At 38.9% G+C, this 21,472-nt stretch overlaps 1 protein-coding gene across 13 annotated transcripts in view; it reads left to right on the top strand.

The window, feature by feature from the left end:
- Positions 1 to 3,042: 3,042 nt before the first annotated feature.
- TCF4 (transcription factor 4) overlaps positions 3,043 to 21,472 on the top strand; it is a 330,485-nt gene continuing 312,055 nt past the window's right edge. For 4 of the 13 annotated variants that reach the window (XM_087819114.1, XM_087819112.1, XM_087819113.1 and 1 more), the window contains exons 1-3: positions 4,709 to 4,813; positions 5,753 to 5,844; positions 7,454 to 7,526. In XM_087819114.1, coding sequence (XP_087675240.1) covers positions 5,773 to 5,844; positions 7,454 to 7,526 — 145 coding nt within the window. In that variant the 5' untranslated portion in view covers positions 4,709 to 4,813; positions 5,753 to 5,772. Of the gene's footprint in view, positions 3,574 to 4,708; positions 4,814 to 5,752; positions 5,845 to 6,179; positions 6,417 to 6,494; positions 6,829 to 7,062; positions 7,082 to 7,453; positions 7,527 to 21,472 lie in introns of those variants that run through there. The other 9 variants (XM_087819111.1, XM_087819116.1, XM_087819118.1 and 6 more) reach the window with 9 other exon arrangements.

Genomic DNA, 21,472 nt, shown 5'->3' with positions numbered 1-21,472 from the left:
TCCCTGGTCAGGGCATATATAAGAAGCAACTATGAATGCATAAATAGGTAGAACAACAAATTGATGCTTCTCTCTCTCTCTCCCTACCTCCCTCTCTAAAAATAAAAAATAAAAATAAATTAAAAGTATCCCTAGACATTTCTTCCTACGACTAAATTGTCTGCTTTCCTGGGAACTTCCAAAACCATTCTGTTTTATCTGAAGAGCAGTGTCCTCTGCTTATTCATGGTTCTTGTTTCTCCATAACCATGGGTCTCACATGGATTGGCTTCCTGACACCAGCTCTGGCCAGATGACTCCAACATGCCAGATCCATCACTCAACACAGACTGTATTAGTTCCTGTGGTTCAATCAGCTGGGCCTTGGTGGGGCTGGGACTCATGTGGCACCCGCATCAAGTTCTACCTGTATATCAGGATTTATGGACAGGTTTCCAGGGAAGGGAGTCTATAGGTGGAGCAGGTACCCCCAAACATATCTACTGCATTTTCCTTTTTATATCTAAGTTTCGCAGGATTCCATTAACTTTTTTTTCTAGGGTGACTCCAATTTTTACAAGTATATCTATTTTTCTGATAATTCAGGGGGAAAAAAACAATCCAAATTTGCTCCTTGCTTTAAAACAGGAAGGGTAGTTTCATGGTTTTCTGATTGTAGGGTGTAGTTAAAAAAAAAGGAAAAAGAAAATAGAAAAAAAAAAAAAAAAAAAGCACTAGCCATCAATTGGGTGCGTTTAGGTCCCAGACATGATTCTATCCTTGATTTCTGGATAGACCATTTATTTCCCCTTGAAATTCGGGGGGGGGGGGGGGAATTTAAAATCTAGAAAGTAGAAGGACTTTTATGGGATTATTTTATCTAGCCTCTGCATTTTACTGTAAAAGACACTGACATCAAGCCTTAGGTCACAGAGCTGATTAAAGAGGTAGATCCAGTGGAATATTTCTCCTAAACAAACATTTGTGATTCTTTTTATTACATCATCTCAGTACATCCTGTAGAGACTTTGAGAATCAGAAATTATGCTTTTGATTGATAATGCAGCATAAAGTAGTGTCTAAATGTAAAAATATTATTTTAAGATGAGAACATGGAATGAAAACAGACGACAGGAATCTTCCCAATGTGTGAATAGACAGGAAACAAAGTATAAAAGCCCTAATTCTAGTTCTCTAAAAAACGCACATATAAACAAAAGATCTTGAAAATTAATCAACTCTATCACTGCCACAAAACTGTATCAGAAAGTGGAGATTAGGACATTCTTGCTGCCAGATAGTATAGGGATATGGCTGGATGTTGACTCTGATCATAGATGGACTGGCTTCAAAGGTGAGCTCTATTAATATAAAACTGTGTAATTTAGGTAAGTTTTTCCTACTTATTAAACTTGCCCTGCGTCAAGCTGCTCAACATTATGTCAAGAAAGGTCGTTGCCACCAATTTAATGCCAACAGATCTCCAATCTGGGGTGCAGAAAGTCAAGAAACTTTATTCAAAAGGACAGTTTGCAAACTAGGGAAACACAGCTTCTGGAGGAAACCAAAAGCGCACTACATGGTAACAAAGGGAGCCCACTTTTTACACAGAAAGTCCCTACACTAGTCCCTGATTGGTCGTTTTTAAGCAAATAAGGAATCCAAATTTGAGTCTGATTGGTTAGAATAGGCACTCTAATTGTTCCTCAGGTGCTGCTCTGATTGGTCAATAAAATGCAAATGAAGGTACAACTATGATTCTGATTGGATGGGGCATCTCTCAGCCCATTGGTTGAAACAGGATACCAGGAAGTCCTTTATAAGGCTGGGCCCACCCTGCGGGAGCACAGTGCAGGAAGGAGGCTAGCGTGTCAGTGTGTGGCCTTCCCTGACGTGCAGAATGTGTGAGAGGCCTCTGTGGGCAACTGCTGCTAGAGATTTTGGGCCAAGTTAATTATAAGAAGTCCGTCCTGGCAGGTATATTCTTTCTCAAGGTTCATAGTTACTTGCTTCTTATTTTCTAGATGTAAAATACAGTAGTAACACGTACTCCGTACAGTCCTTCTCAAGATTAAAACAGCCAATATTTGTGAAATTCTTAGAACGGTGTTTGGCGCGTTGTAAACCCACTATAGAAGTGTGACCTATCATTATCATTACTTGCTTTTCTCTGGTTCGGGAGGACCGAAAGCTAAACTTCTGGAATAGAAAAACCTCCATTTAAAATCCCATGGACTAGATTAGCGCTATCAGTTGGTTTAGCAAGGAATTACAGATGTAAAGGAATGATTTTAGTGGTGGTTCCATCTTTAACTTTATTCTTTTAATTCTTAGACATTCTTAAAGTGGGCATTGTTATTTGCATTTTATAGACTAGAAAACAGGCTCTCGACGGTAATTGTCTGGCAAGGAGGAGCAGCTGATTCAGTAGTGGTTCATGTACAAACTCAATTTGCGTCCACAAAGCAGTAAATGAAGGTCTTCTCGGGGGTCTTTTCCAAGCGGAGGCTTTCCAGAGCTGCAAAGTTCTGACTTTTCCAGGGGCCTAGAAAAGGCTGTGTGGGTGGTGCAGGAGGAGAGGACCCGCGTCCCTCTTCAGCCCAGGAGCTACAGCTTGGCTCAGGGGACTTTCTCCAGGAGGCTTTTTCCAAGCCTCCCTAAGAGGTGGAGTTTCACACAGGGGGAGAACCCGGCTCGGCTTTCCGTTGGTGGGGCGGGCGAGGCCTGTGCTGAGCCTCCCTCAGGGTGAGCCAGGGGAGCTGACTCCCTGGTGGACGTCTGTGTTTAATTCTTAGAAACTTCACTTTTGAGTATACAGGGAAGGCGAAGGAAGGGGAACAAGAAGTAGTACGCAGAAAACACGGGGCCTGCTAACGGCCCCAGCCTCGGGAGTCCTTGCATTTTGGCCCCAAGCGCGACACCCGCCCCCAGTTCCGGAGGAGGCGTGGCCCGCACTAGCCGCCATCTTGAGCGCCTCTCTAGGCTCTCTGTTTACCACTCTATGGTCACCCCGCTCCCGCCCCGCCCCTCCCTAGTCATTGTCTGGAGGAGCAGCCGCGGCCGCAGCGCCTTCTCTTTATAAGCCCGCAATGCCCGGATGTGAATGGATTACAATGTATCTTTCAGGGAAACCTATTATTATCAATGTGACTCCACGGGGGAGTCAATGGTGATGATGATGAGGAGGAGGTTGATGATGATGAGACACCTCTAAACTTGGAACAAGTTTAAGACTTTATAAGAGGAGAAGAAAAAAAAAAAACCACCAACAAGATTTGTTTGAGGAAAAATTATAACTATCCTGTATTGATTTTTTATAAACAATAAGAAAAAGTTGTTGGATTTTTTTTTTTTAATGATTTCTTTTTGGGGGGAGGGAATTTTGTTGCAGTTTTATGGTGGAAAATGCAAAAACCACAGCCAGGTGCATAATCTTGTATTCTGTGGATATCCCTGGAGCAGAACTGAGTACCAGTTAAAATACTTTTTTGGGGGATACACATGTGAGATACTAAGTACTTGCAGAAGATTTTTGTTTCTCTTTTTAAAGTCACTTTCCTTGGAATATTGTGAGCATATTTGTGGCCATTTAAGGTAACGTTACAATTTGCTGTCAGAGTAAACTGTTTGTAATTGAATTTAATTTTTAAAATGTCGATCCCAATGTTTTATTAAAACAAAAGAAACCTATTAAATAATTGCCAATGGGAAAAAAAATGTGTGCATGTTGTGTATGTACTCGCACATATAGTAATAAAGGGGTTTGTAGAATGTATTTTAACACACGTTAAAATCGCTAGTGTTGCATATACTGGATAAAGCACGCTTGTTATTATGAAACGATAGAATTATGAAGCTTAATTTTTATCCTAAAAAGTGATGTAAAAAAGTATGTTTTAAGAGTATGCAGGGCCTGTAATGAATGGTAAATGTTGAATTACAAACTTACAGTGCTGGCGAACGGGGACTTAGCGTGCCTAGGAACTCACAAGTGTAAAAACAAAACAACATCCACCCTCAAAAATTGCCTTTTTTTTTTCTTTTCTTTTTGGCGAAGTTTGTAGCTATACTATTCTGTGGCTTAAAAGGGAGGGGAAAGAAAGTATGCAATTAAGGTTTCGCCCCCAACGCAAAACTACTGAAATGAAAATCTCCCCAGCAAAATGTGGCTTGGTTTATATACGGAAAAGAAAAATATTGTTCGTCTTGGCAAAGTCTTTTTGCATCACGTGTATTTGCAGCCTAGTATAAACTTGCTTTGCCGTGTGGAGATGTGTGAGGGAGAGGGAACGAGAGTCAGAGAAAGAAAGAAGTGAGGAGATGTAAACTCGAATAAATTTCAAAGTGCCTCCGAAGGTTGAACCCGGCAAAAACTGAACTGTTCAGTCTTCAGATTGTAACTGACGATCTGAGGGAAAATGAGGTGCTCGATGAATTTTCGTTTGTATTTTTTGGGAGGCGGGGGAGGTGTTGAGATTTTTTTCCGGGAGGGGGGTGCATCCCAGGCAGCCCGACCCGAGTGAGCCGCGTCTCCCCGCCGGAGCCCCCCCACCCATTTCTTTGCTGAACTTGCAATTCCGTGCGCCTCGGCGTGTTTCCCCCTCCCCCCTTCCCTCGTCCCCTCCCCTCCCCGGAGAAGAGAGTTGGTGTTAAGAGTCAGGGATCTTGGCTGTGTGTCTGCGGATCGGTAGTGGCGGCGGCGGCGGCGGCGGCGGGGAAGGAGCAGGAGCGGGCGCGGGCGCAGGAGGAGGAGGTGGTGGTGGAGGCAGTGGTTAGACATGAACGCCGCCTCGGCGCCGGCGGTGCACCCAGAGCCCCTTCTCGCGCGCGGGCGGTAGGTACCGGCGCCGGCGCCGGCGGGCTCGGCGGGGCTGATGCGCCGGGCGGCGCGGGGCTCGGGCTCCGGCTCGGGCTCGGGCTCGGGCTCGGGCTCCGGCTCCGGCTCCGGCTCCGGCCGGGGCTGGGCGGCCCCGCACGCGGCTCCGCGCCTGCGGTGCCGCGGGCTCCTGGCTCCCGGCGCTCCCAGAAGAGACACCCCTTCCCCTCCCGCGCCTCTTCCCTCCCCTTCATCTCGGCCCCCCCGCCCCCCCTCCCCAGCAGTGCCACTTGGAGGGACGGATGACTTTGCCAAGGGCCTGACTTTAATTTTTACAGTCCTTTCTTTCACAAATTAGGGTGCTGGACAATTACAGGACCCGACCCTCCACTCTGCTCCCCCCCTTCCTCCGACCCTGTCACCCCTCCCCCTTTGGACGTGTTTTCACTCCAGAGACGCTCATCTTTAATTTCTTTATAGCTACTTTGAAATGCTGAGGGGAGTGGTGTGTGTGAGTGTGTGCATGTGTGAGTGTGTGTGAGGGGGTGGGATGGAGGGTGGGGGGAAAGTTGAGACCGGATCGTTCTCAGTAGTTTCTCTTTTCTCTATGATCCATTCATTTCTCGCTCTACCTCCTGTTGCATAAAATGATGCGCTGAAGAGCGGCTTTTTTTTTCTTCTTCCCGGATTTGGTTTTATAGTGGATGTTAGCAGTTTTGATCGTCTCTTTGGAAATACAGTATCAATATCGCTTTTTTTTTTTTTTGCTATTGCTTCCTATTCCATCTTTTAAAAAAAGCAAAACAAAACAACTCTCCCATCCCTCCCTCCTTCCCACCTTAATCCCACTGCCCCCACAGCCCCACCCCCAATCCCCCCAGTCTCCAAAAATCCGATTGTGTTTTCTCCAAGGATTGGGACTGGGTTTTCTGATTGCGGTTATTTCCATGTTTCTAGGTTTGTGTGATTTTGCTAAAATGCATCACCAACAGCGAATGGCTGCCTTAGGGACGGACAAAGAGCTGAGTGATTTACTGGATTTCAGTGCGGTAAGAAAGAACGGTGGAAACTAACAACAGCTGTGAAAACAAAACAAAACAAAAAACCCAAACACTTAGCTAGAAACCAATAGTAATCTAAAAGACAGAAATAATTTTTAATTGGCTGAATTCTTGGTAAAATGAAGATGTTTTTGATAAGTTTTAACTACAATTTTTGGGTGTGATGGACCATTCAGGCTTTTTTTCAGTCTAATAACTTGCCTTGAATTCCATACTCCCCCCCCCCCAGAATAATTTAATCTCACCTCAATGGAAAGAAAAAACAAACACCCGTAAAAGGGCAAATCACCCCTAAAATTTGGCCTTTTCTGAACACTGAGAGTACTAATACTTTGTGCACTACTCATTTTATTTATTTATTTATTTTTTTCTGGAAATGGAAAAGAGAAGATAGGAGACCCAGTTGTCTCTTAAAGTTTTAAACTGATGATGCTGTGGATTAGTAGGACCTGCAGTTACCTAGTTCCTTCCTTTCCCGGGACCCTGAATACTCATGTGCATACTGAGCATACGTCCTTTAGAACCCCTTATGCTGTCGTCCTGAATTTCGTAGTTATGAGGTCAGTACAAAGAAGAACTTACACACTTGTGGAGCTTTACAGCTGTGCTTGGTACTTCTCCATCCCTTTGCTTCCCTTTCCCAAACCAAGTCTCACACGTCAGGGGGATGAATTGCTTTTCAACGTCAGACGAGTTTGGTGTAAGATGTATTTGCAAAGCAAAATAAAAAGAATCCACAAAACACATAAATAAAATTCAAACCACCTTGTGAGTGGGGCTCTGTCATGCTGCTGCTGCTGCTGCCGCCGCCACTGCTGCTGCCGCCGCTGCTGCTCTAGACCTTCTTTTGGAGAAATGGCTTTCGGAAGTTTTGCCAGGAAACGTAGCTCTAGGCAGCTCTGTAGCCCCTTTCTGCTTGCTGCACTTTCTCCATTCGTTCCTTTGCTTTTTGCAGGCTCTGACCCAGCGAAGGTGCGCATTATCCACCAGATACGTGGAAGAAGAGGGAAACCAATTAGGGTCGAAATAAATGCTGGAGAGAGAGGGAGTGAAAGAGAGAGAGCGAGAGCGAGAGGGAGAGAGAGAGTCTTGCTTCAAATTGCTCTCATGTTAGAGACGAAATGAGAATTTAGCGCAGGTGGCACTTTTATTTTTATTTGGGTTCACATGTAACAGACAAATCCTATACGGGATGGAAATGGACATTGCCACGTTTATGGCCAAGGTTTTCAATATAAAACAAACAACTTTTTTTCTTCTCCTTTGTAAAACTAGTATTTTCTAGGGAGGCTGCTGTCCTCCAAACTGAATCTTGATAACATTATGGGGACTGTGTTTGTTTAAAATGTGGTAGTACAGCCTAGTGCTGGCAATCTAGTGAACCTGAGGAAAAAGAGAGGAGTGGTAATGGGGGCAGAGGGGGGTGATTGCCAATGTTGTGCCTGTTTTAGTTTTAAGTTGGATGGTGATGTATTTTACTAAAATGAGCCCTTAGCACAAACTCTAAGTTATATAGTGAGCATATGAAAGATCTTTGACGAACTCTGAAGGAACAAATGTCTTCTTTTCAACAGTAATATTTCTTTGTTTCTTTTAGATGTTTTCACCTCCCGTGAGCAGTGGGAAAAATGGACCAACTTCTTTGGCGAGTGGACATTTTACTGGCTCAAGTATGTAAATTAAAAAAAAAAAATGCAGTTAAATGTTCTTTGCTGTTTGTTCACTCATTTATATTTTTGGCTCTGTTGAAATGTTCTGAAAAAGTCATTGAAATTTTAGCCTGTAATGATACGGTTATTTCATTATCCATCAGTGACATAACTTACACAAAATGTCATCTTTTGCAAAATTAAAATTAGGTCTTTTTTTTTTTAATCAAGGAAACTGTCTCAGAATTCCATCACTTAATTTAAAAGCAATTTTCTAATACAGTTGTAATCAAACATGAAGATAAGGCCAGTGTTAAAATGAGGGAAATAAATTAATGTTCCCTATTTGAAAATAGAGGGGAAAAATGTAACTTTCATAAAAAGGGAAAATCCCTTGTAAATAATATCAGCTTTATTAGGTACTATGTATAATTAACCCTTTTAAAGAAATGAGTCTTTAATTTTGCAGAGGAATGCTGTGTAGTAAACCGTAACTGTAAATAGAGAGCCTCTTGCTAAGCTGAGAGCTAAATATGAATTCATTTATATTTAAAATATCTTTTCTGATGCTTTAGCTGTTTCTTTCCCCACACATATGTATTATGTGTGCAATGAATTTTTGCTGTGTTTAAAGTTGCAAATTGGGAAGAACCTCTCATTTTCTAAATGAAAGGTCTTTGGGTGATGCTTAAACAAGACGTTAGCGCTATTCACAAAGGAAACTGGGTGCGCATTGATTATCTGCATCTAAGGAGGAGTTTTAATAGGGAACTCTCTGCAGGTCTCTTATTAAAAGTGAAAACTGAATATATACTTATTTAAAATGTATTTGATATTTTGTCAGTTGGATTTCATATCAGGAGGAGGCGTACATTGTTGCCTGCTCTTCTTTAGGTTCAGGGCTTAAATCCATTTATGCTGGTTAAACAGCTGCAGTATTTCAGTTCTGGCAGTGCTACATAACAGTGCATTAGACAGTGCTCTTCTTAAGTCAGACTGGTAAATGTTGACATTTTTTAGCTGTGATACTAGTGGAATTGTCTCAACTACTGAATATAATTTCACATCTCTTAATTTTCATAGTAATGAGAAATCTGTTCACCTTTATGATTTTTGTAATTGGTGTGTTTTTATAAAATGAATGGCTTCTAAAAGTTGCTCATTTCCAAGTAAGTTCTTGCTCCTTCCTCTGGCCCCCATAAATCTAAGGGAATTTTTGACTCTATAACTTGATTTATAAAATATGAGATGCCTCCTTTGTTATATTTTATCTTTTTTTTTTTTGGGTCCGCTTTGATTAAAGTACTATTGACCATAGGTTTGCATTTTACTGCCCTGGACCCTGTTATATTTTCCATTTAGGGACTTAATTTTTTTTTGTATTGGTATTATATCTTGGAAATTTCTGTATTTTATTCTTTATATAACTTGGAAGGAAAGATGAATACAAGTGTCTCTTATAGATAAATTAATTTTTTCATGTTAGACGTTATCTAAATATTAGTTAACTTTTATCTCTGACAGTAATTTTCTTCATGATTTCACTTAAGAAAAATGTGTATTTAGTTTAAATCTAGAAGTAGATTGTATCAGAAAGGTATAGAGATAGACTGTTTTCAAAGTCAGTACACAATGCTATTTTACACTTTTTAAAAACTGACACATTTGGAGTAACTGAAGTAGGTCAGTTTAGGTAGGGCTTCATAATGTGAGGCGATCCAGAAGCATGAAATTTCTATGTGCACACTGAGATCGAGTCCTTGCTATGATGTTTAAGTGTTCACAGGGATAACAGGCTGGATAAATATGAATATGTATTAATACATTTTGGTAAATGATCATACATTGAAACTTACATAATTCTTAAGACAACTCTGTGTGTGTTTGTGTGTGTGTGTGTGTACACTTACACATACATGCACACAGGAACCCAGACAGAGACTTCATTCTTAGTGAGACATTATGGTATTTCTAATGAAGATGCTGTGATTATTTTTAAGGTGTTGGAATTTAAGTTACATTGTACCACAGGTGTAGTTTTCAGACTCAAATGTCGACTTGTACAGGTTAAAAATGTCGTGGCTATTTTGTTTGGGCTGCTGGGTTGAAAATGCAGGGTATTCGTCCAGTGCAGTACAATGGTGACTATAATATACAGGGGACCGATCGGAGTGTTGGTTTTTCTCATCTATTCAAGACATATTTGAACACAGGGCTATTACTGAAGTAAATGGCTTATCTTTCCACCCAATAGAAATAATTTATCCACCATGATAAAGTCTTTTTAAAGCATAACAAATTAAAACATTAGGAAAACTGGCTTTAACCAGAAGGATGAACTGGGTAACTTTGGACAGAGAAATAATTTTCTAAGTTTACTTCAGGTTCATATCCATTGTCCTGAGTATACTCAGATGTCACTTTCATGGGTAGCTTTGCATCTTGGGTCCAGGAAAAAAAGATCCAAGCTATAAGTAAACTGTTCATATTTGAAAATGCAGCTATATTTTTTCAGTGAGGCATGGTAATATTTCATGCTTAAAGTTCCCAGTAGCTTTTGATTCCATTAATGTAGGATGCTCCATCGTGATTTGCAACGTGAGAATGAAAATAAAGTGTGGCCTACTCCCTTTAATCTTTCATTTCACAAACATGGTTTTCTCTACCACCTTAAGAAATGGGGAGGCTGCTAGGGAGAATGGAATGTAACCTGAGCTACAGCCTGACATTCCCAGGGAGCATTTTTCACATGAAAGGCTTTTGTCAACCCAGGAAAGGACCAGCAGTTTTTGTTTGATGTTTGCAGGTGTTCAACAGAGAGCACTAAAACAATTCAGCCATGATAGTTCAGAGCCACGATGACCTTAACAGGGAGATTGGTGGGCTCTGGAATTATTTTTAAGGAATAGTTGTAACCCATATGGTAACTTATACAAAGGGATTTAATATCCGTTATATCATTGATCTTAAAACAAACTAAAGCATCCACATGCCTGGATAATTGGAAAATTATTCTCATTAAAACGTAGGATGGCAAAGTTACCAAAAGAAAAAAAAACTGCTTCTGGAGTCTGTAATTTATTGGTTAACAGGGGCTTAATTTTCTAATATAACAAAAATACTGTTTATTTGGTTACCTTTGAGTCTTTTATAAGCAAGAGATAAACATGCTAACTTTAGGATCTTTTTAAAAAGTAGTTTTAAAGTTGGACCACTAAAATTACCTATACTCAGGAACAACCCTGGCCACATCTGTTGCATGTATTTACAGTTGGTCTGTGACGGATACTACATCTTCCTCCCTTAGTTTAAAAGTTGAGCTTTTCCCCCTGAAACTGTTTAGTTTTACTTAAGTGTTCAGCATTTGTTAAGGATTGCCAAATAAATGGTGTTTGAACAATTAAGAGCAGTAGTAAAACACACCACATCTCTGTCATGGTCATTTTTGAAAGAGGAAAAACATTTGATGTTCATACAAGTTAGTTAACCTTCACCCACATGACACCAAAACAACATATCAATTTAGTAAATTCAGAGAGAAAAAAAAATGAATCCAATGTGCAGTACTGTACCGCAGAGAAAATTCAAATGGTCAGCATCCTGAATTGATTTACACCGGTTTCAATTCATGGTTATAACATGAAGAAAAATTGGTGTCACCTTAAAGGTGTTTGTTGAATAGAGTTATTTAATTGTGTGTGCGCACACGTGTGTGCACACGTGTGTGCACATGTTTTAGAACAGCCTTGCTATTATAGTACAATCATAACGGTTGTATGGCTTTTTGTAAAGAGCAGGGTAGTTTACTAGATTAAAAATAAGTAAAGTGGTGTTAAATCCATTATGTTAGAATCATGGACTTTTGGAGATAGAAACCCCTTAGAAATATAGAGCCAAAGAAAACTGAGGCTCATGTTAAGGAGTTTCTGTGCCTTTATTTGCTGTTCTAAAAAAACAAATTGTGATTTGCTAATTCTCTATGGCTCTGCAAATCCTTTATTGGAATAACATTGGTTTCATTACTATGTTTTTCTGTAATTTGTATTGCGTAATAGAATATCGGGATTTATGTGTTGATATTTGTGCATACAAATGCTTTCGCATGTGCATGTGACCTTTGAATGCTCTCTAAGGCTTGGAACTGGATTTTGGATATCGATCATTCTTTTTTGCCCGATCTCCCCTGTGCCTATTTGCAAGATGTTAGATTGAACAATAGGGTGCAGATGGGCATGACACTGACAGAATTAAATGCTTCTTAGTATGCCAAGAGGTATGCTATGCACCTTATTTGTATTGTATTTTTAGAATTCTCACAAGATCCATCTATGAAATGAGCACGGGCCACCATGCTCATTTCATAGATGAGGAAACTGAGATTCAGCGTTGTTAAAGAACTTGTTCTCAAGGCAGCTAGTATTGAATTAGGTTTTAAACACAGACTTGCCTAGCTCAATATCCTTTTCACACATGCACACCCTCATAAACGCACAGAGGCAGATATACCTATTTTTTCAAGATTATATAAGGATAAGAATATATTATTGAGGCTTGGCCTGCAATACTAGTCCTGATCTTTAGAGAAGATAAGCATTTTTTTAAATCCTCACCTGAGGATATGTTTATTGATTTTAGAGAGAGAGGAAGGGGGGGGAGAGAGAGAGAGACATCAATGTGAGAGAGAAACATCTATCAGTTGCCTTCCGTACACACCCGAGCAGGGATCAAACAACCAACCTAGGTATGTGCCCTGATCAGGGAATCGAACCTGTAACCCGGCCAGGGCTGGAGTAGATAAGCATTTTTAAAAACGTATGTAAGATAATGCTATAAATCAGGCCCATTATTTTTCCTGCCCTAGTATTCAAATAAGCTAGCCTTCTAATTTATGTTGGATTTCGATGTGACTTGGTATGCCTCACTATTGTTATTATTATTATTACAAGGAAAATATAGTAGATATTTTCAAAGTTGTGCTTTTGTTCAACTGACAGTCTCCATAGGTGCCAGTGAAAATATTTTTCAGTTATTTTTGTGTACCTAATCAGACCAAAGTTGAGGTAATGAATCTAGCTCTGTTAATATGTAAAAAAAATATATATTTTTTGTCTTTAACTGTAAAAGAACTTTTGCAGTTCATTGTTAGATCTTTGAAACTTAATATCGAAGAACAATGATCCTAAATTCTATCCGCATCACTAAAATAAGCAGTACTGAAGTTTTGATATGTCTATTACCAGACATGTGCTTAAAATGTTACGTTTTCTAAATTCAGAAGGAAGAAGCAATACTCTATTTGACATGACTTAAGTAAATAAAGTGCATTAAACAAACGTGGGGATCCAAGATCTGTTGAGACTGAAATGCTTAACATTTTTGACAACATCAGCAAATTATCTTTACCCTACTATTGTAATGAGCAAATCACTTAAATAACAGATGAACAGCTAAGTCGCATAAACGTATATAATAGAACTATGTAATGAAAGTTTATGCTGTTAATTGCTCGAATCTGTCTTAAATGCTTAGAATCATGAAGCAGTAAAGACTGTCATATAAACAGTTTTGTTTTGAGCTTAAAATTATTCCTTTTTGCTTTCATCTGCTATGATAAACAAAGTAATTTTGTAAGCTTTACAGATCAAACATTTCCTCCTAATGGTAAACTATATTTTATATTGGAAGTTTGCAACCTCGTCCAAAGCATAGAGTTGAGTTCGGGGGGCCCCAGGCCTGTGATTTTCAACGTTTACTATTATGATGCTATTTAGATCAGTTCCCATAAGCCAAGATAACAGATCTTAAGTTGCCTAATAAGGAACATGGTGTGTTTTGAAACGTTCTTCAGTTTACAAGTCTTGAACCAAAATGTTCTTGGCCAAACCTTTACAATTTATATCTATATATTGAGTAAATCAGAACTTGCACAGACATAGCATGAAAATGAAGCTAGGTAGAAACAGAAGAAATCCCCTGTCTCCTTATTTTTTGTATTTTATGAGCTATTTTGTATGGCCAGGTGTTCTTCCAAGTTAATTAGATAGTCTGAGTATTAGAGAAAGTAAAGTACATCATAGGGTTTCTTTTAAAGGTTACTTTTGTTATGGTTTCTTATTACTCTTAATAAAATTTAAAAAATTGATCACCAAATTTAAAAGCTTACACATGGGTTATACATTTTCAAAATCTGTGAGCCCACTTAGACTCAGCAATAAAGTGTGTACATGAGTTTCAGGTGGATACCTTTAAACCTTATGACTCTTAATGTTTATGAGAGAGACATAAGAGAAGTAGCAATTTAAGCTTTAGAGAAGATTGGTAACACTTTGTTATAAGTAAATATACACACACACACACACACACACACACACACTTATATATGTATTATATCAGATTCACAGAAATAGCAAAAGTGTTGAAAAAGGTTCTCGTGTTTCATTTCAAAAATAAATAAGGCCCAGTTAATCAGCATATCAAATACCCAGGTGTGTTTAAAATCAGTTTATATGGATAAATTTCAGGGCTGTAAGGAAGTATCTTATTTAAAGGTGCAGCTACACAATTGTTCAAATGGATGCTTTTGTACTTTTGTGTGACAATTAACATTTAATGAATGACTTTCTAGACTGCCATTGGTGGTAATTACTATATGTAGTTTATTAACTGCAATTCATTGTTGGATGTGTCTGTATTGATTTGTTTTGCAAACAGCCCTTCACACATTCAGCAGTATTTGTACATTACTTTTTAAAGAACCTGTTTCATTTGCTGATGCTGATATTACCTCTGAAAAATTTAGCTTACAATTCTTTAGGTACTAGCATGCCTCTTTGATCAGTGATCTTAATTGAATTAAAACTTCATCAACATTTCAGCTATAAAAATTTTGCACTTGGATACTCAGGGAATCCCAAAGGAACTACATAATATTGGTTTGCAGGTGAATAATTTATAGAAATTTAGATTTATGTGAGACTTTAGAGATGCTCTGTTATTTTTTAGGTGAAGAGACAGAGTTTGGGAGGGCTAAATGTCTTTTGTCCAAATCATACAGTTGGTTCTTTGGCCATAAAAGGACATAAATACAGATGTCCTGACCCACTGGTTAGGGACCCCATGCTGCTTTTAATTAAGGTTTGGACTCAATCCGTTGGTACCAACTGTATGTTTCTTAAGAAGAGGAATACTTGTATAATCTACCATTTCTGAAAAAATAATAAAAATTCAGACTGTGAGAGATGGACATCATAATCCGGCTCACTTGTCATCACGTGTTCTAATTTGGCCAAGGCAGTTGACGAATAACTGTTAAAATGTATTGTGTTATTAAAAATAACACAGTAAGACCCATGATTAAATATCAGGACTGTAATTCAATCTCGGGAGTTCTGGTGCTGTTCATAAACCATTTGGCTTTTTTCTGTAACAGATGACGTCAAAATACCGCTCGATTGAATTATGGCCTTGGGTTCCAGGAGCACCTGCTTGTGCCCCTTTACTTCATGGCATGTCAGCGTTTCCATTACAAACTTTTCTTCTGCTCTGACATTTTTAACTTCAGATAGTTAACCTAGACCAATGGTTGGCATATAAACTGTTAGCCCCCTGGGTAAAGACTGTTTTTCCAATAAAACAGAGAAGGTGGTGACAAAGCCCATTACAGAATACCTTTTAGAATGTTCTTCCTTGCTTTAATCTTCCATTAATTTAAACAGTCCCTTTTGGGGTCCTTAGCTGAATTTTGAGGCATTTAAATGGAAGGATTTAATCTCAAATTTCTCAAGTCAAGTATTAAATATAAGATATTTAGAGACTGCTGAGCTAGGACAAGACCTAGCTTTTATGAAGGAGGGTATTGTAATGATAGTCGTGTACACTTAGGTTTCATATTGTGGGATATGCTGAAGTACAAAAAATGAAAAACACGCAAATTGGTGTACCTTGTCAGTAATTTTATATCCATTCAAGATGAGTAAAATGTGATAATGGTTTAAAAAGGTATATTTATTTATGTCTACTTGAAGATTTCTGGCATAGCTTCAGTTTTACCCCTCGGGTTTTAATATGTAGGCAATGGACATAGGATGTTTTTATCTACTTAGCTAGTTACCTATCATAATTCTTATCGAGGGTGCATTTAATATATATTTTTAGTACATGCTGTGTTCAGATCCTTGTGTTAGCAACTACACCACATAGAGGGCTTGTGGGACATATGCCCTGCCCAGAGAGGGCATATATTCTGACAGGAAAGAATAGAAAACCACATTTATAATTAGTACTCAGTGTCCAGAAGACATGTATCATTCATGTTGTGGGATTTTAGATAAATCAAAACTGATTTCTTGCCGAGGGAAATTAATAGTGAAAGCCTCGCGGACAAATCGATGCTGATCCCTGAAGAGGAGGGGTGGGATTTTGACCCGGGGGTGTTGGGACCTGGGGGTACTGGGATGGAGTGTTTGGTATCAAGATCACTGTGCAGCAGGCCCAGAGGAAGAGGCCACAGCTCTGCGGTGCAGTCAGCTCTGTTCTAGGCACCTGCAGTGACTTCAGGCAAACTTCTCTGTCTTGGATGCCCTTGTTTTTTTCCTTCTCTGATTTTGGAATTTCCTTGGGAGTGTTAGCGATTATAATTCAGTTCCTTCCAAAAGTATATGTTTTTCATGGTAATGTCAGGATGGATTTTGAGGTTTTTATGTTCCCAGTTTCAAACTCTTCCTATTATATCCTTCATCCACGGAATGTTTTTTGATCCACAGCAGTATCTACTTTGGAAAAAATTATTTAACTGAATTCAGGAAATCTAGATTCTTTGCAGCATTTACTGCTGAATAGCTGTTTGATATTGACGAAGTGATAGAGCCTCAAAGCCTGCATTTTAAAACTGAAAAAAGTTTGAAACTCTCCAGTGTACTTCAAGAGGGGTTTTATAGTATACTTTAAAATACTTTCAGATTGCAAAAGTATTCATCATTATAATTTTTATTATCACTGCCATCAGTATTACCAACGCCACATCTTTTGGTTAAAAAGCTAGCAGGGAAATGTGATAGTTATTATTGCCACATAATACATTCAGAGATGCATTTAGAAAACATTTTCAAAGGTATTGTGGTCTTAGCCAAAACTTAATAATATTTGTAAAAACATTATGGAATGGTCAGATACACCTTTGGGTAAAATCTATCATAACTATATCAGAGGAGGAAAAAGATATATAATACCATCGTCTCCTCAGGTATCAATGAATTCAGATTAATATGTCTTTCTGTGACTTCCAAGCATTTCAGTGTAGCACGTGGTTCCAGTTTCCACAAGAAGCCAGAAATTCAATTGATGGTTGAAATAGGCTTAGGAAGAATTTATTAATGAGTGATTGTGCTTGCTACAGAGTATAAACAAGATTTTTATGACAAAGAGAGTATTTTAGACCCATTTCTTTAAAATGTCATTTACAAACCAGTGTATTCCCATAACTTTTTCTTCACTTTCAAAAATAAGGGATTTGTATTGGAATATTTTGCAACTCGGAGTATTTTAAATTCAGGAAAATTGTCATCAAGTGGTAGTATTACAAGATTGAATATGCAATTTGATACATAATCCAATTTTGTAATTTTGAAAAGAAAGATCAGAGAATATCAATTTTAGTTCATGTTCCAATAATAGTTGTTTGTGGTGTGCCTTCTTGGACACCATTGTCCACTGACTGGTGTCCTGAACCAGTGGATGCTCTTCTGCTCTCTTGTGGGCACTGCTTCTTCATCTGGTTGCTTTTAGCCACTTAATTTCCCCCTGATTTTCTTAACCTTTTACTATTCTTCAGTTTATATTTTCAGCCCATGTAAGAATTCTATGCTTTTCTGCTTAGTAGTTTTAGCAGTTGAGAAATATTTTAGATAAGGTGAGAAATATTCCATAATTACATTAATTAATTAATTTTACTTTAAGAATTCCATTGTTAAGGCCTGATTATTTAAAGAATGTTGAGATTTTCCAAAAAGTGAAAAGGCTGAATGCATATTATGTTAATTCTTTTTCCCCAGTGTGGATTTGGTTCACTGGAGTAACAATTGACTTATTAAGAATTAATAATTTTTATTTACTCATTTGTTTGTTCATTCATTTTATTCATTCAATAAATGTTTTTTGAAAGCCAAGACAAGTTACAGTGTTAGACACTATGGTGCTATAAAGAAGAAAAATTTCACCTTCAGCATCGCAGTGGAGCACAATGTTACTGTTATTAGGTAAAAGTTTTACAGTGATTCAGTAGGAACGTACTTTAGTTAGTGATGTTGAAATAGAGAATTAGATTTCTTTAAAAATTACCCTTCAAATATAACTAAGTGCAGACTTCGTAGTTCCAGCTGACACATAGAAACCCTAGAGTCTGTGTACTTGTGTACTTATACACAAGTGAAAGGAAGGAGAATGCATACTAAGGGCTGTGGAAATTAGGCCTCATTGAAGGGTGTTGTGAAAGCAATCTCCAATTCAGTGCCAGAGACTCCTTGGCAGGCATGACAGTTATGTTCTGTTGGTCCTTTTTGAGCAGAAAGTAAAATTTTGGATTTATAGATAGTGTTCACTTAATTTAAGGGCACTAGAAACATACAGGGGTGGGCAAAAGTACATTTACAGTCGTGTACATGAAACAGTTTATTCTTGTATTATTATTTATTAATTACTGTATTATCTGTAGGAACAACTGTACACTTGTTTTTGCCCCTCCATGCTAATCTTTTTTATTCCCACACTTGAAATTTTTATATTTATTTTAAAATTTATATACAGAAAAATTATTTCCTTTTAAAATTAAATATGGAGCTTCTACCATGTGTCAGGACCATGTTCGGTGCTGGAAATAAAATGATGAGCAGGACACTTTTGTTCCTGCGTGGATTAAATGTAGGAGACACACAGTAACTGAATTATCACCCAAAGAAATGTCAGATTCTACATTGCAGAGGTGTGTGGCGTTAGATGAGTTGGTAGTAGGGATATCTGACCACGCTCAGGAGAGACTTCCCCGAGGCTGGCACACCCACTCTGAGATCTGTGGGAGGAATGACGGGGCTGGGGGGGCACAGGTTCCACAAGGAGAGAGCAGGTCGTGGTGGTTGGGAAGGGGCTCCAGCATGGTTTGAGCTGAGGCTGGGGAACGGAATAGGGGCCACGTCATGCAAGGCTGAGCAGTGGGAACTCTTTGCAAGTGTGCTGCCCATGAGATTGTGCCTGGGCACACTGGCTACAGCCTGGCACACAGGCCTCAAGGGTAGTAGGTGGGGGTGGCCCTAACCAGTTTTGAGGCTTCTGCAGAAATTTAGGTGAGAGATGGGGTTGCTGGTCCTGCAGTATAGGTGGTGACGTTTGAGAATTAACTATAGACCCTATTTGAAATCTATAACTGTAGTCCACTGGGGGCCATTTTTCGTGGGCACTTGCTTTATTTTGTGAAACTTCCTATAACTTTAATACTTTAAAATTTACTGTACTTTATACCTTGTAACAGTAACCGAGACCTGATTCAGCTACCATGTGATATCCACTGTCTTTTTAGCAACCAAGCACATAGAAATGCTTTTTATTTTCCTAGAGAAGTAGTAGATTGATTTTTGCAATTCTGTTGTGAGAGGGTACAGAGATGGAAGTGGGAGACCAAGGCAAAAGGGACTCTTCTTTCTTATTTAATGGTCTTAGGTAATAATGCACCGTTTAGGCTTCCTACAGCTTGTGTTCTTCTTACCAGTAACCCCGATGGTTTGGTGTACCCCGTTGTGTAGGATTCATCGAATGCCTGTAGTCACATGTCAGATAGCACATCCACAACATGCTGCTGAGATGCTTTGTTGGTGAACTTGAGGAGGGTGGTTTGATTTATATGATATTCTGTCTGAGATCAAAACACTATTATTTGATTGTATTTTTTTTTAGGTGCCCATGGGGGAAAATTATCTGTTAATTTTTGGTTAGGAACAAAATGAAGCTTCCCGTTTTTACACATCTAGCTAATATCCTGCCTTTCTCTTTTCTAATGACAGCCTCCCTCTCTCACTCTGACCATGCCCCTCTTTCTCTGCCTTACTCCAGTTACTATTGGAAGCCACCTCTCAAACCAGTATGTGTATTACTTCATTTTAGTTAGGAAAAATATTTCCATTCTTGGGTTATTTACTGTTCAAGTTAAAGAAAATATATTGTTTGTTTTCTCTCTCTCTGTATCATCTCTGTCTCTGTCTCTGTCTCTCATCTTTGCATAGGCCAGCTAGTTAGAGCAGTGGTTTTCAACCTTTTTTATTTCGTGCCACACATAAACTAGTTACTAAAATTCTGCACCACACCAAAATGTACATATTTTGTTGATCTGACAAAAAAACATGTACAATTTTGGTTCATTCACTCCAGATGACTATTGTTGTGTTGGCTGCTGTCATTTTTTTATTTGACAATCTAAGGGAAAAGAGGTCAGTGTCCCTGACTCAAAAGTCAGGTACTGCATGTTTTAAAGATCCTTGTGGCACACCGGTTGAAAATCGCTGAGTTAGAGCATTGGGGGAATGCTGTGGGTAGGGTTGGATCCTGATATCTGTGCCAGTTAGTAGTACATGGCTCCAGGACCCTAGAGTTACTGTGTTCTTCATCAGAAGGGTGCTGAAAGGGAGGCCTGGGACCATCTGCACTGAGCGGGCAGCTTCGTAAACCTGAGCTAGCTGCTGGTGAGTTAGTAGGGTAATGTTGATGTAAGTGGACAGCATTCACGTGTTGTTCCCTCCTCCTGGAGAATTTCTTCAGCATCCAGGCATGTATCAGCAACACTCAGTTAAAAAATAAAATGAAATTACTTTCCTTTGGGGGGTGGGGAGGCACACAGTGTTTCAACTGTATCTGCAATGCTTTATTTTTTTCGAAAAATAAGATAGACTGGTGTGGTTGACAACTCTATGTTTGAAATATTTCATAATTAAAAACAAATCAAAAAAGTAGCCAATCAAACAAAAACTTCCCCTCCCATTTGCACTCCCCTCTGACCATAGCCTTCTGTATTGCCCTCCTTCATACCAAGAGTTTTAATGGTCTACACTGGCTGCTTCTGTTTCCCTTCAGCCCATATGCTGACCCCAAGTAGGTATTTCAAAAAGTATTTTACCTTGTAATGTTTGACATCTATAAATTATACATATAACATATATAAATTATGAAGCTTAATAATGGCGTGAAGACCTGTGGACCCACCACTCATCTTGAGACCTAGAGCAGTCCCATAGCCTTTGCCGCTCCTCGAGGGGACTGTCCTTGTCTACTTCCCGGTCTTCCTCTCCAAAGTATTCTCTTTTGTAAAGTAGTTGTATGATATGTACGTGTGTCCTCAAACAGTATGTTGTCTGGTGTTACTTGGAGGATCATGAAAATGGTATCCTTTTGTACTGTCTGTGCTGCCTGTTTTTCCCCTCAGTTGGTGTGCTGGAGATGTATCCATGTTGTATGCGGCCTTAGTTTATTTTCACTGCTGGTGAATACGCCTCAGTTTATTTATGTATTTTGCAGTTAGCGAACCTTTGAATTGATTCCCACTTTTCCCTCCTGAATATCTCTTGATGCACCCTTGATCACTTTTTTGATATTTGTAGGGTAGGTATGCATGAGTAAAATGTAGTTATATGAATGTTCAACGTGACAATACAGTGTTAAATTGCTTTCCAAACTGTTACCAAGTTAGACTCCCATGGGCAGCGTAAAAGATTAATGCTGATGCACATTGTTTTCCACCTTTAGTGTTATTAAATTTATTAATTTGTATCAGTCTAGTTGGTATAAAATTAAAATGTATCTGGCTGTGGTCTTAATTTACATTTCCCTGATAATTAATGAGGCAAAACATCTCTATATGTGTACTTAATTATCCTCTATGTTTGTTCTGTGCAGTCTCACCTCCCTCTCAATTTCTGTTGAGTTGTTGGCTT

This window comes from Miniopterus natalensis, chromosome 7 (assembly GCF_054644295.1).
Source record: "Miniopterus natalensis isolate mMinNat1 chromosome 7, mMinNat1.hap1, whole genome shotgun sequence".
Lineage (NCBI taxonomy): Eukaryota > Metazoa > Chordata > Mammalia > Chiroptera > Miniopteridae > Miniopterus > Miniopterus natalensis.
The sequence above is the reverse complement of the archived record's forward strand: the minus strand, read 5'-3'. Positions and strand labels throughout refer to the sequence as shown.